Raw genomic sequence first — 12988 nt, forward strand, 5'->3', positions numbered from 1 at the left:
AGCAACTTTGGCTGATGCTTGTTGTACCCATGGAATTTTTCCAGGAAAATATGTATTGAAATGAATCTTAAGCTTGATCATGTCTAAAATTGCTCTTGAAGTCAAAGATTTATCAAAAGTGCACTTTTTTGGGCAAATTGGCCCAAATTTTATAAAGGCCCATACATATCTTGGGAACGAAAAAAGATTTTTCAAAAAAATTTTCACAGGATGTTATTTTCATATATTTGAGCAAAATATCCAAAAATTGGCAAAATCTGAGGATATCGCTTCCTCGACCTGCCTGATTCTTACAGAAAATGGCTCTTAAAATAGCATACTTCAAATACATTTTTCATAACCGTCAGTAGCTAGGACTGGCACTCAAAAACACTTTAGGTCATACGTTGCATTGGTCAAAGAATTTGGTGTTTTTTAGCAAAATGGCAATACTAATGGCCAATTTTTAGCCTGTCGCACTATTCTATATATAGAAATTTGAAGTGTTCAGTAAACTTGCTGCCAGCTGTAAAAAGTGCAGGTTAGAAAAAAATTAAGAATAAGGGGTGTACATTGAGGTAAAATATAATGTAAATGGAGAGGTTGAGACCTTCTGCACACTACGATCGTTCTTTCTTTTATTGACCTCATTTTGACCACCTTGTTTAAAAGCTAAAATAAGACAAATATAAAAAAGGCAATCATAGAACTAAATAGTTTTAACGTTGTATTAACAATTGAAACTGATTGAAATAAATTTCAATTTTTATTTGCTCTTGACCACCTAGATGATCTATAATAATGATTGGCATTATTCATATTCACGTTCGTGTTAAGTTTTTTTCCTTACAAATTTTATATTTTATTTGGATTCCATTTTGAAAATCAAATTTATTAAAGAGAGGTCTCATCTGAAACAAAACAACACCACATCACTCAGTGTGATATTTGAAGAAATAAAAAAAGGGCTTATGAATTATTAAGTCACCAAGAATCTCTCCTCTTCAAAAAGCCTTTGACTAGGAAGTTGAAAGATTTGATTTTTTTTCAAATAATGTGTGGTTATTATCAAATAAAGCCTTGTGTCTTCTTATCAATATCTTAAATAATATCATCAAAAAGACCATTCTAATCGAAGAAGCTTTTTTCTATGTATACTGTTATTATTGACACAAAGAAAAAGAAGGTCTCATTAAATATTCAAGTCTTATCTGATAAGCGGGAAGATTAAAAACATGCATTTTCGGTTTAAAGCCAAAAGATTTTCTCTGGTGTAAAAATTTTCTGATTCTTGATCTGCAAAAAAATCTTAGCTTTTTCCCTTTTTAGCCTTTGGAACAGAAACAGGGAACAAATTTGTATTTTTTGAAGAGGCTTGAAGAGTGTTAAAACAGGTTCTGTACACAACACTCGTTTTTTGTTTATTTTTTGCATGAAGATGATCTTCTCTAGTTTTCATTATCACATTCCAGAAATGAAAATAGAGTTACTTAGTTGATTAGCTTGCAGGTCTTACAGGGTCTTAGGAAATTTCACTGCAAGTTTTTAGAAGCTGTTTTCATGTTTTGGTCAAATACCTTGTGTAATTTTATATTGTTATTTGTATTGCATATTTTATTGTTATTTGATTTGAGGGATTTATTATCAATTCACACTTTCATACTTTTGTTATAATGTTTTTTTCCCTTTTAGGTTCAATAAAAATTTGATTGTTTGAAAATATACTTTTAGATTAACCTTGGCTTAGAGATATTACCTTAAAATAATGTTATAGGTCTTTAATTTTTCATCATTTATTAAGAACTGAAAATATGTATTACACGAGCCATAAAAACACTGGAAACGTGTATACGTCCGTGATTGCTTATCGTTATGGAAGTTATTGATATTTTTTTCATTTCTTGAGAGTTGCCAATTTATTATTTTTCGATTCAACCTTTACTGTACACTTTTTTCTATAAGAGCCAGTAAATTTTTGTTGAGGCTCGGCTGTTCTTATTTTTTTTTGGCACTTTGAGCCTCAAATTGTTCTTATCATGTTCTTATTTATAGGGGTGAAATTGAGTTATTATAGGCTTTATACCCAATTTTTACTACTTTGTCCCTTAAATTGCTTGAAATTTAGTGATTCCAGGCTCGGTATTGTTCTTAAATTTGTCCTTATTATTTGGCAATTCTGAGCCTCATTTTTCTTATAAATTGTTCTTATAAAAAAAAGTGTAGACGGCAAAGAATAAATTTGAGTCATACTGATGGAAAAAGAATGAAATTTTAGTTTTTTCCTCTCACTTATGGCGAAAATGATATTTTTTTAATTTATCTCAAAATTCATATCAAACCACCAATCAAAATTCTACATTCTGAATTTTCTCCTCTGAATAATAAGATGTGCAAATAAACATTTTCTCTCCACACTGTATGCACAAGTTTAATTAAAAAGTGAAATTTGTAAATGATATGTATCTGCGTATATAACACTGCCCATCATAACATTTTTAATTTTTTCTTTCTTAACAAAAAACGTTTTTGCTTGCGCAGCATTTTAAACAAAAAGAATGAACAACCTGATCACCCTCCCACGCTGCGCGAGCACAAATTTTGCGAATTCTTTTGAAATTTTGCGAATTCTTTTGAAATTTTGCGAATTCTTTTGAAATTTTGCGAATTCTTTTGTTGTTCTGCTTTGTCAGCATAAGAGGGGCGTCTTCTAAGATTTATTTTTAAAGAGCTAGTCTTTGATATATTAAAGAGTTTGTCAGATTTTCAGGCATTTGCATAGCGTCGGCCTTCCACTGCTAGTTTGGAGCAGGGTAACTCTCCAAAAAGTTTTCAAATAGTTTAGGGGGACCTAACGTACTTGAGGTAGCTGAAATCTCATCATTTAACGTGGGGCTGAATACTTCATCTAAATGGTTGGCTCCAATTAATCAAATGAAGCTCATGAAGCTGAAAATTTTTTTATATAAAATGAGCAAAATATCTTATCTTAACTGCGACACAATTTACATAGAATAACCCTTATTTTGTGGAATAAACTTATTAAAAGTGTCGGGGTTAGAAAGCCCTGTGGGCTACCAAAAACTTCATGAATCTTTGGGGGGAGACAAAACTCAGGGGGTCTTAACTTTTGCCTGGGACCTAAACCTGGGCTGACCCTATGATTATGATTGGAGAGGCTGGAGTGACCTCTATATTAAACACGTCACTTTTTTACAAAAAAAAGGCCGCTTTATTTTTTTTCTCCTCGGTGTTTTAAAAACGCTTATATTCATTATGCTCTAAGGCTTAGCTCACTTTAAATACACTACTGTATACAATCTTTTAAAGTAAGCTCTCATTTTTTTCTTCCCTGTAATGAAGATTGGCTCTTATAGGCAAGCCAGTCTTATAGAGTGTCACTGACAGCTTTTCGTGCTTGTTTGTCAGATATAATAACGCTTTTAACGAGTGATACAACATCATCATTTAGTTCTTTTTGAAAATAACTTTTTTAGACTTTTTAAGCTTTAAGATAAACGCAGTTTTTCTCAATCGCATCTTCAGGATAAAAAGCAATGAAATGGAATAAATATATTGCTTCTCCACTTTGCAATAGTAAAATGTACGTCATATGGAAACATCTTGATTGAAAACCCTTTCACGTAAGTACATAAATGTATCATTATAGAGAGTAGAAACTCATTTTTCTTCAGTTTCTAGATAAGTTGTCCTTTCTTTTGGTACCTTATTGATAATCTGAAACCTACTAAATAAGAATCGTCTTTTGACGCTACACGTATTTTATTAGAACATCTAAAATTTAAGCCTTAATATAATATAAGACTTCGAATGTCCTTAAGATGCTCTTATTTTCACTATTTTGTGAGTATTTTTGTCCATTTTCTAAGAAAATACCTAGATGTTTAGGGTCCGCAAAGCCTTAAAATGTTTTTAACTTGTTCTTAATATTTTGGTCATCGAAGCCTTATGTTCATATAATATATAGTTTGTTCTTATAATATGTGTATCATAATATTTATTGTCCAATATATGAATTATTCCGCTTTTGACATTTTTCCTTATCATCATTACAGAACAAATATGCTTGGTTTTTCCTCTGCCCGTCTGTCTAATAATGTTCGTTTTAAACTTTCTGCTCTTTTCCGAGTTTAAAAGTCTAAGGTATGATATGCCTTACCGACATACATACAGTTTTATGCAATGTGTGTGAAATTGCAATCCTTTTGTCATTTGATATCATTCTTTGCTCTTTTTAATTTTCATTAAATATTTCACATATAACATAATATCTTTAGTGAGAGAGGTTGAAAAAAAAGTCAATTTGATGGAAAGATCTCTGATTCAGTGTATGTGTTTGATGTAAAATGGATGATTTTGTTTGTGAAAATGGCTTAAAACCTGAAGTTGCTTCAGTGTTGAATAATGTGTTCCTGGCTTGTGATGATCAAAAGACTGGCTTGGTTCACGTTTCTCGGTTCATCACGTTTTTGAAAGAGAAAGCAACGGGTACTGAGGTATGTTTTTTCTCTCTCTCTCTTGTAAATACACCTTTTTGACCAGTTTTGACCGTAGCCGCCAATTACCGCGCGGGCATTATTTTGTCCGCTTTATCCCACTAAAACCGTCCCAGTCCTTTTTTCGCACCTATAGACAATAAATAGAAAAATGTGTTAAAAAAGGATTGGATCGAGTTTAGGCGGATAATTAAATAATTAAGTGGCACGCGTCTGACCGCGCGACTACGGTCGAAAAGGTGTATACAGCTGATTTCTCAAGGTGGTTTCTTTTGATGATCAAGATCCCATCAATCTACGATAGACAAAGTACTTATTATTCCTACTTAGTTTTACCTTAATCTTGACCACCTCATTCGCTTTAAAATTCTAAGGTATGTTTAGGTTTCTCATCGCCTTTTCTTTACTACCTCAAATTTAATCCCTTATCGTAAAAAAGTTTGGGTGAGAGGGTAAATTTCCTGCACAAATTGTTTGAAAATGAAATTTGAAATCTTCGTACATTTTGAGTCTAGTGCAAACACATGATAATCATATGATATTCATATTAATTCAGATTTTGAATTTTTTGGACGATTTGACACCATTTTTGGATGATGAAGGTCTGGATCCTATGATTGATTGGTCGACATGCGAAGACGGCCTTAAATGTTGGATTAAATATGTTAATGAACGGTAAGGCTTTTAGAAATCTTAAATCTTTCATCCCAAGGTTTTTTCTTGTTTTTGTGCAGTGCTAAATGATCCATTTAACAGCTTACCGAATTCTTACATTTTTGTTTGAACATACCTTAAGGGAACTGATTTTCGCGGAACTTATTTTCGCGTTTTTGGGTGTCTACCCGCGAAAATTAGTTCTGCGAAATGCAATTTTTACTATAAATCTAAAAAACTTCTAGGAAAGTTAAAGAATTTCCAGAAAAAGTGGGTGTCAGCCGCGAAAATTAGTTCCGCAAAAAATTATTATTATTATCAATTTATTTTCAGTTGGTAACAACGATAGGACCTAGTGTCCTATATAGTTACAGCCGTGACCGTTTACTAATAAATTCCAACTTTCATAAAAATAGCTATTTACCACAATTTACATAATGGACAAGTACAAAAATTATCTGGAAGCATTTTTAGCTTTCCCCTAAAAATATTAAATGTTGCAGAGCTTTTCACATCCTTCGGGAGACGATCCCAGATTAAAGAGCTGACAAAACTCAAAGATTGCAAACCGAACTTGACAGTGTTTGCTGGAGGTAGCATAAGCTGTTCTCCTCTTCTTAGATTGAAGCCAGAAGTTTTAATGGTAAAAGGTTTTGCTAGAAATAAGGGATTTTGTTTTTTCAAAGTTTTATAGATTTCTTCAAGGATTTAAGAATGAATTTGATGTGAAAAGATTGCTGTTTTAGATATAGTTAATAATTGAGATAAACTAGAGTCATGATCTTGATGAACTACAGCCAATGCTCTACGTTGAATTTTCTGAATTTGCTTATTGTTGCGTTTTACAAAATTCATCCAGATTAGTGGACAATAGTTAAAGTTTGAGAATATATAGGCGTGGCATAAAGCCTTCGCCGTTTTCAGAGAAAGAAAGAGGCGGGGATGTGTCTAAGTGCGCTGATTTTGTTTCCCGCATTTTGGCATTTCAATTCAACGTGAGAGCTAAAGCGTAGTTTGTCATCAATAAATATACCTAATAGTTTAACCTGATTTTTGACTTTGACTTTGATATTACCTATAGTAAAAATATGTATAGGTTCGAATCTACCGAGAAACATAACTTGAAACTTGCCAGGGTTAGCAACAAGCCCATTGATCTTAAACCAGTGTAAAATATCTTGAATCTCGATATTAAGTTTCAAAATAACTTCAGCAAGGGTTTGTGCGATTGCAAAGAGGGTGTTGTCATCGGCAAAGTTACAAAGTTCAACCTCGCGGGTAGAGAGTAAAAGGTCGTTTAAAAATATGTTAAAAAGAATTGGGCCTTAAAAAACGCAAATTTCATACCCTCGCACCGTGAAATTAAGGTATTAGGGTTTCATTTTTCTTTTAAAAATAATTTATTGTGAAAATAGCGTCTTTATTGTGAAAAGAACATCACACCTAAAATGTTTGAAATTTTAAGAGAGCTTCCCGGCGCTATTTAAAGGAAATAAGGTATACATAGTACCTTGGATTCTGATCAATGTTTGCCAAAGATAAAGGGCACTGGTTTAAAAATTTATTTTACTTTTTAGTACAAACAACACCACAACTACGGGAAACTCTGCACCAAATTCTCCAATCAAACAATTACTAGACAAGGTATTAATAATGGCTATGTCTATAAATTCGAATGTCTATATTTTGCTATCTTTGGTATTTTTAGGGTATATACATACATAATACTCCGTAAAAGTGAAGGAATTAATTTAAAAAATGACTAAATTATCTCGAATTCTTTTTTGAAATGTTAAGAATCTAAGCTTCTAAATCTTGTATTTTTTTAATCTCTTCTAACTAAAGCAACTTTTACTTCAGCGCTATACATGAGTGATAAAGGAGTATTAACTCCCTTTAAAATGTATTTTATTCACTTTCTTTCTTCTCAACAGAGTGCCATGCTGGACTCTCCGTACCCAAACAACCCTCAAAGAAAACATAATGACTCAAGTTGTAAGTGTACATCTTTCCCTTTTTCGTAATCTATTCTTTTTCTTGAAAACCTCATTATTTGTTTCATCTGCGAAAATTAGAAAAATTTGCCACAACAACGAGCGTCAACGGCTAAGATCAACAAAGTCAGAATATTTTACGAGTTGATGTCGTAATAGGGAATTTTTTCTTTGGAAAATTATTTTTCGTGATTGCGTGATTTGGACTTTTTTCAAAGGGAGGCGTGATTATCCAAGTCTTTTACTAATTAGCGTAATCGTGATTGAAGACAAATAATTGCGTGATATCGTGATCAGAATTGCCGCTTGGGAAGCCTTTTTTACATGTAAACTTTCAGCATTCCATTTTTTTTCTACAGTTCCAAGTACGTACAGTAATGATAGTTTTGAAACATCTGAACTTTCATGGTAAGTCTTGCTTCTTTTATTTCATGTTTGTTTATGGGCCAGTGTTTTTTAGGCTACGTCATATCTTCCTTCGATTCGAGCGTAAAACTCTTACTCTTCGAAAGTAAGGCCTAAAAGCCTGGAGCTGTCTATTGTGTAGACTAGTATTTTTCCGCGCATTTTTACCTAAGTTTTTCTTGTATACGAGGAGACGTCTGGAAACGCTGGCTTGAATGAAAAGTTTTTCAAAACTCTAATAGTATGTTACTGGAATAAGAATGTCAATAGCTAGCAGGTGGGTCAGGATGGTGGATGAGTAGGCCGCAAGCATTCATCAAGTAGTCATTGTCATAGGGGACTCGTGATGGGCTTGCAAACCGGGTCCAAAGTTTTGCTCTGCAGATTTTCGACTTGGAAACGCTGTAATGAATTTGAAATTCAATGCGATGAAGTATATTGTGGTGCATGAATTTAAATTCATGGCAAAAGGTTGTATTTTAAAAGGACTTGCTTAGTAGAAAAAGATTATCAGACGTGGTTTTCGGGGTGAATTTGCACGCCCTAAAATCTTTTAGGGATGCGAGTACTAATGAATATTGTATTTTACTGATGAATGAATAAGAGAGATATAAGCAATTCATTTCGTGTGGGGTTTATTCTTCTTTTTATTTCTCTAGGGACCACAGTGACTTTCAAGTTCGACTTGAAGAACTTGAAATTAAAAACAAGAAACTGGCTGAAGATAATTCAAAACTACAACGCGAGGTAGGCATGAGAAAATTTGAAGCTGGTGTTATTCTTATTTTTTAAGAAATAGAAAAATATTTCTCTTGTACAATGATGGATTGGAAGGAAAGGATTCCTTCGCAATCTTTAGCTATCCCCGGTGATTAGCACTTTGCTATCTGTGTTTTCGCCATGGGAAGTTTCTTTCTCTCTTTTTGCCATATTAAGGTAACGTGTCGATGTCGTGCGGGGGGGATTTAAATTTGGCAGGGGGGGGCTAGAACCCCAGTCGCCGGAACCATGGAGGTATCGTGTCAAATACTGCGGGGAACTAAAGTTGCATAAAGTACGTGGAAGATTCCAATAAGCAATCTTAAGTGATCCGATGATTTGAACCATATTTTAATAAGTATAATAAACTCAATCAAAGTCGACTTTTAGACTCGAGCCATGTGCAATTTCAATTACGATCTAGCCACAAAGTGTGAACTTAGCGTCCCACGTTGACTTTATATTCAATATACTCAATGTTTTTTTCAACGTGATGTTTTTTCTTAATTCACATTCTTTCTTTTTTTTAATTTAGCTCATAAATACAGAAGATCAGAATTCCATTATTTTGAACGAAAACGATAAATTGAAATCAACTATCGCTAAGTGAGTTTATCGCTAATTAGTATTGGGCTTTTCCAGAAAAAAACGTGCACCCCCTATTGAGGAGGTCCAACCTTTTGTGACCTACCCCCTTGGAATTCCAGGCAATTTTAGGATCATACCCCTCTGGAATTCCGAATTTTTACAAATTTTCAATCATTACCCCCTTGGAATTCCGCTTATTTTTGACGGATTTTCGTCTACCCTTATGGAATTCCACTGCATTTCAAACCTTACCCCCTTGGAACGGAAATGGACCTCCTCAACAGGGGTGCACGATTTCTTTCTGGAAAAGCCCATTAATAGTTTTTTTATCCATTTAGTATAACTTTAGAATTCTTTATTTATATACCCCTAGGACACCGCATAGTAAATTTATCACCCCTTAAAGATTTTCACTAGAGCTACTGACCCCATTTCCTGGACCAAGCAAATCGAAGTTTTTAGAAAATTGGTACCATTATTATATGGTAACATTATTCGGTATGGGTCAATCTATAATTTAATGAAGTTTTCCGTTTAAAGATTTCACTCATATTGAGTACTACCATTAGGGTACCACTTTCAATATACTCCGGCTTAAAACTGTAGTCACTATCATGTTACAGTCGTGGTTTTCCTGTAATAAATTTGAGACATCTTTTAATTTTTATGATAAACACAAGATAGTTTCGAAATGGTTTCCAATATTTTGCTTGGTAACGAAATCTCGATCTTCCTTTTCACGCAGACATGAAAAATTATTGGAAGAAAATCGTAAAGTTTGCAAAAGCTATGAAGAACTAAAACTGACAGGTTTGATAAAACTTTTTTCTCACTCAAAATACAAACGAATGGTCGAGTTTATTCTAAGATTCCATTTGCCGGGAGTAAAGAGTATTTATCTATAGCGAAATAGTGTTTTTTTGGGCAAGCTTTGGTTACTTGTCTCATGAGTACTATATAGTTTATTTCCTGCGAAATTTCATTCCTTTTTCTCAGTGATTTAAAAGGGTTTGTTTTTCAAAATAAAATTTATCTTCATTTTATTTTCAGTTGTGGAGTATCAAAATTTGAAAAATGATTTGATCGATAAAACCTGCCTTTTGGTAAGCTCTTCATAAGTTTGGGATTTGTGAATATAAATCTTTAAAAACAATGTAAGGAGTGTTTTTTATCAGCGGATTATAAATGTTATTATAAAGACTGTTCTTTAAAATATATTTTAAAAATAAATACTGGATGTTTATCATAGATATAAATTTTCGGTCGGCTCAAAGACCTTTTCATAAATTACATCACGAGCAACGCTTACCTTGTTTTCAAAATATTGCTAGGGTAATCGATTCCCAGAGAGTTCATAACAGGTTCACTCTATTCAAAAAGTAACACTTAAAGTCTCAAGGGATATAATCAACTTGGTTTAATGGTTTCAAAACGAGGCAGTTGTTGCACTTAAAATAATCTATGAAAAGGCTTATTTTAACACCCAGTTAAAAAGCGGTAACAATACGCCTTTTCGACCGTAGTCGCGCGGACAGGCGCGTGCCATTTGATTAGTTAATTATCCCCCTAAAGTAAATCCAATCTTTTTTGACACCATTTTCTTTTGTATTTATGTGCGAAAAAAGACTGATACGAGTTTAGGGTGGTAAACAGACAAAAAAGGTGCCCAGGCGGCGATTGGCGGCTACGGTCAAAAACACATAATTTTAACATTGGGTGTAAAAAGTTGTATGAAGGTGTATGAAAGAATTAGTTCTCTCTCGTTTTTAACGATTTAAATTTCCTCATTTTTTAGGAACGCGAGAACAATAGCTTGCAACAGGTTCTTCTTGATTACGATACGAAGGTTAGTGTTGACAATAATTTTGTGAACCGGTAATGATCGTTATTTGCAACTTTTTTGTTTAGAAATAGTATGAAAATTATACAGCAAATTTTGACTTCGATACTCAGATTTCTTTTTAGACGAGCTCGATCCTCTCTTCTTTTTTGGACCTACCCCGGTGGGCTGTAGGTCCTATAAATTAACCTCTGTTCGTCCGTTCGTCCGTTCGTCCGTTCGTTACTAGCTTTTCTCGGGACTGGCTCATTAGTTTTTCCTAATTTTTGGCACAAAGATGCAAAATGGTAATGCCCAAAATGTGACGGAGCCCGATTTTCGAAAAAAATTCATTTCCGGCCGAAAATGCCGGAAATATGCCGGAAAAACCGCTTTTTTGGCATTTTCTCGAGATTTCATCATTAGTTTTTTCTGATTTTTTGCACAAAGATGCGTATTAGCAATGCCTAAAACATGGATTAGTCCGATTTTTGAGAAAAATTCTATTCCGGCTGAAAATGCCGGAAATATCCCGGAAATCGCCGTTTTTGCAGATTTTCATTGGACTTTTTCCTTATATTTCGTTGTTTTTTCACACAAAAACATTATTTGTAGCAATGCCCACCATCAAGCATGGTTTAATTGTCAATAAAAGTGATTTTTGAAGCCGGAACTTTCTAAAAATCGCCGGAACAGCCTATTTTCGCCGGAAAAACGGTATTTCTTGAATTTCTCGAGCTGTACTTTATATTTTTTCATGAAATTTTGCACACTGATGCAAAATGACAATACCTAAAATGTGACGGAGCCCGATTTTCGAAAAATATTTTTTCCCGGCCGAAAATGCCAGAAATATGCCGGAAAACCGTTTTTTTTACATTTTCTCGAATTTTCATCTTTAGCTTTTTCTGATTTTTTGCAGAAAGATGCGTATTTGTAATGCTCAAAACATGGCCGAGTTCGATTTTTGAGAAAAAATTTTTTCCGGTTGAAAATGCCGGAAATCGCCGTCTTTGCAGATTTTCATTATATGTTTTCCTTGTATTTCTATGTTCTTCACACAAAAACATTATTGATAACAATGCTCACCGTCATCAAGCATGATTTAATTGTCAATAAAACTGATTTTTGCGACCAGAACTTTCTATTAATTTTTCCCTACAACCCTTCCCTCTCCCCCCATCAACAATCAATGATGAATTTATTGCGTTATGCATTTTCGCTAAACGATATATTTTCTGACTGATTTTTTTCTCCTCGCATTGCTATCTAACTTTCATCATCAGGTAGGTCCATTCAGCATCTAGCTTGTTTTCATTAAAATTTTGTTTCAGTTTTCACGGTTAGACGCAAGTTTGGAAGCAATAAAGGAGGAGAAAGTTCAACTCACACACGAAGTTTCATTGCAGAAGGTACTATCCAGAATGTTCTTCTAAGAGTGGATTTTTCATTGATTGGAAAAGACTTAATTGATCCAGATTCGACATTATGTGTTTTGAAAGCTTTAGTTTTTAAATTTTTACTGAGTTTATGGTAGACTAGGTTCTAGTCGTGTTATTAAAATCAAAGCGTTTCAATAAATCATTAGGGCGATCCGCCCCAAACTTAAAGGTGCTTTTTCCTGACGTTTTTTTACTCTTATCAACACGATTAGAAGCTATTCTAAGGATGACCTCAAAATATTCTTTCACAGAGAAAGAAAATTGTTCCATTTGTTGTTTGTAGAATTTGCTCAACCAAATCGAAGATCTAAAGACAAGCAAAGAATGCGTCGTCGAGGTATTACTATGACATTAGTTTGTTTTTAGTTTTTCTAATCTACTAAACTATAACCTTTCTAAGTTCTTTATAACTTTCGTAACTAAGTCCGATATCGCTCCTTTTTTTCTGGGCAGAAATTTAAATTAAAATGTTTTGAAGAATAAAATTTTTCATTATTTCATTATTTCCAGGAATCTGAAAACAAAGCGGAGTATATGAGTGCCTTGATCGCTGAATTATCACTTGCTAATGAGGTTTGTAGTGAATTCATTTTTTAACTTATCATTGTATAATATTTGTTTTTTTTGGGGGCAGTTCACGATAGAAAATATATATTTACATAGCTCAAAGGTGCAGATCGAAAATTTTTCTCAGGCACGGGGAGATACAAACAAAAGGGAATTCCTCAGAGAGTAACCCTTTCTGGTCTACACTTTTGTACTTTTACAGGGGAAATGTGCCCAAATTTCAATCACACTTTCCTTTTTTGATGTTGTTTGAGTCGAGGCAATCCA

The 12988-nt window shown here is 33.6% G+C and overlaps 1 protein-coding gene across 1 annotated transcript in view; it reads left to right on the forward strand.

Moving 5' to 3' along the window:
- Nucleotides 1–4272: 4272 nt before the first annotated feature.
- Nucleotides 4273–12988, forward strand: part of LOC136814609 (inositol 1,4,5-triphosphate receptor associated 2-like) — a 33722-nt gene continuing 25006 nt past the window's right edge. Inside the window, exons 1-13 of the mRNA XM_067071090.1 lie at nucleotides 4273–4493; nucleotides 5050–5168; nucleotides 6725–6791; nucleotides 7082–7142; nucleotides 7501–7549; nucleotides 8206–8293; nucleotides 8841–8911; nucleotides 9639–9703; nucleotides 9944–9996; nucleotides 10689–10739; nucleotides 12047–12124; nucleotides 12438–12491; nucleotides 12665–12727. Of these exons, the coding sequence (XP_066927191.1) occupies nucleotides 4344–4493; nucleotides 5050–5168; nucleotides 6725–6791; nucleotides 7082–7142; nucleotides 7501–7549; nucleotides 8206–8293; nucleotides 8841–8911; nucleotides 9639–9703; nucleotides 9944–9996; nucleotides 10689–10739; nucleotides 12047–12124; nucleotides 12438–12491; nucleotides 12665–12727 (969 nt within the window). The 5' untranslated portion in view covers nucleotides 4273–4343. The remainder of the gene's footprint in view (nucleotides 4494–5049; nucleotides 5169–6724; nucleotides 6792–7081; nucleotides 7143–7500; nucleotides 7550–8205; nucleotides 8294–8840; nucleotides 8912–9638; nucleotides 9704–9943; nucleotides 9997–10688; nucleotides 10740–12046; nucleotides 12125–12437; nucleotides 12492–12664; nucleotides 12728–12988) is intronic.

Source organism: Clytia hemisphaerica, unplaced genomic scaffold, assembly GCF_902728285.1.
Source record: "Clytia hemisphaerica strain Z4C2 unplaced genomic scaffold, Clytia hemisphaerica genome assembly, whole genome shotgun sequence".
NCBI lineage: Eukaryota > Metazoa > Cnidaria > Hydrozoa > Leptothecata > Clytiidae > Clytia > Clytia hemisphaerica.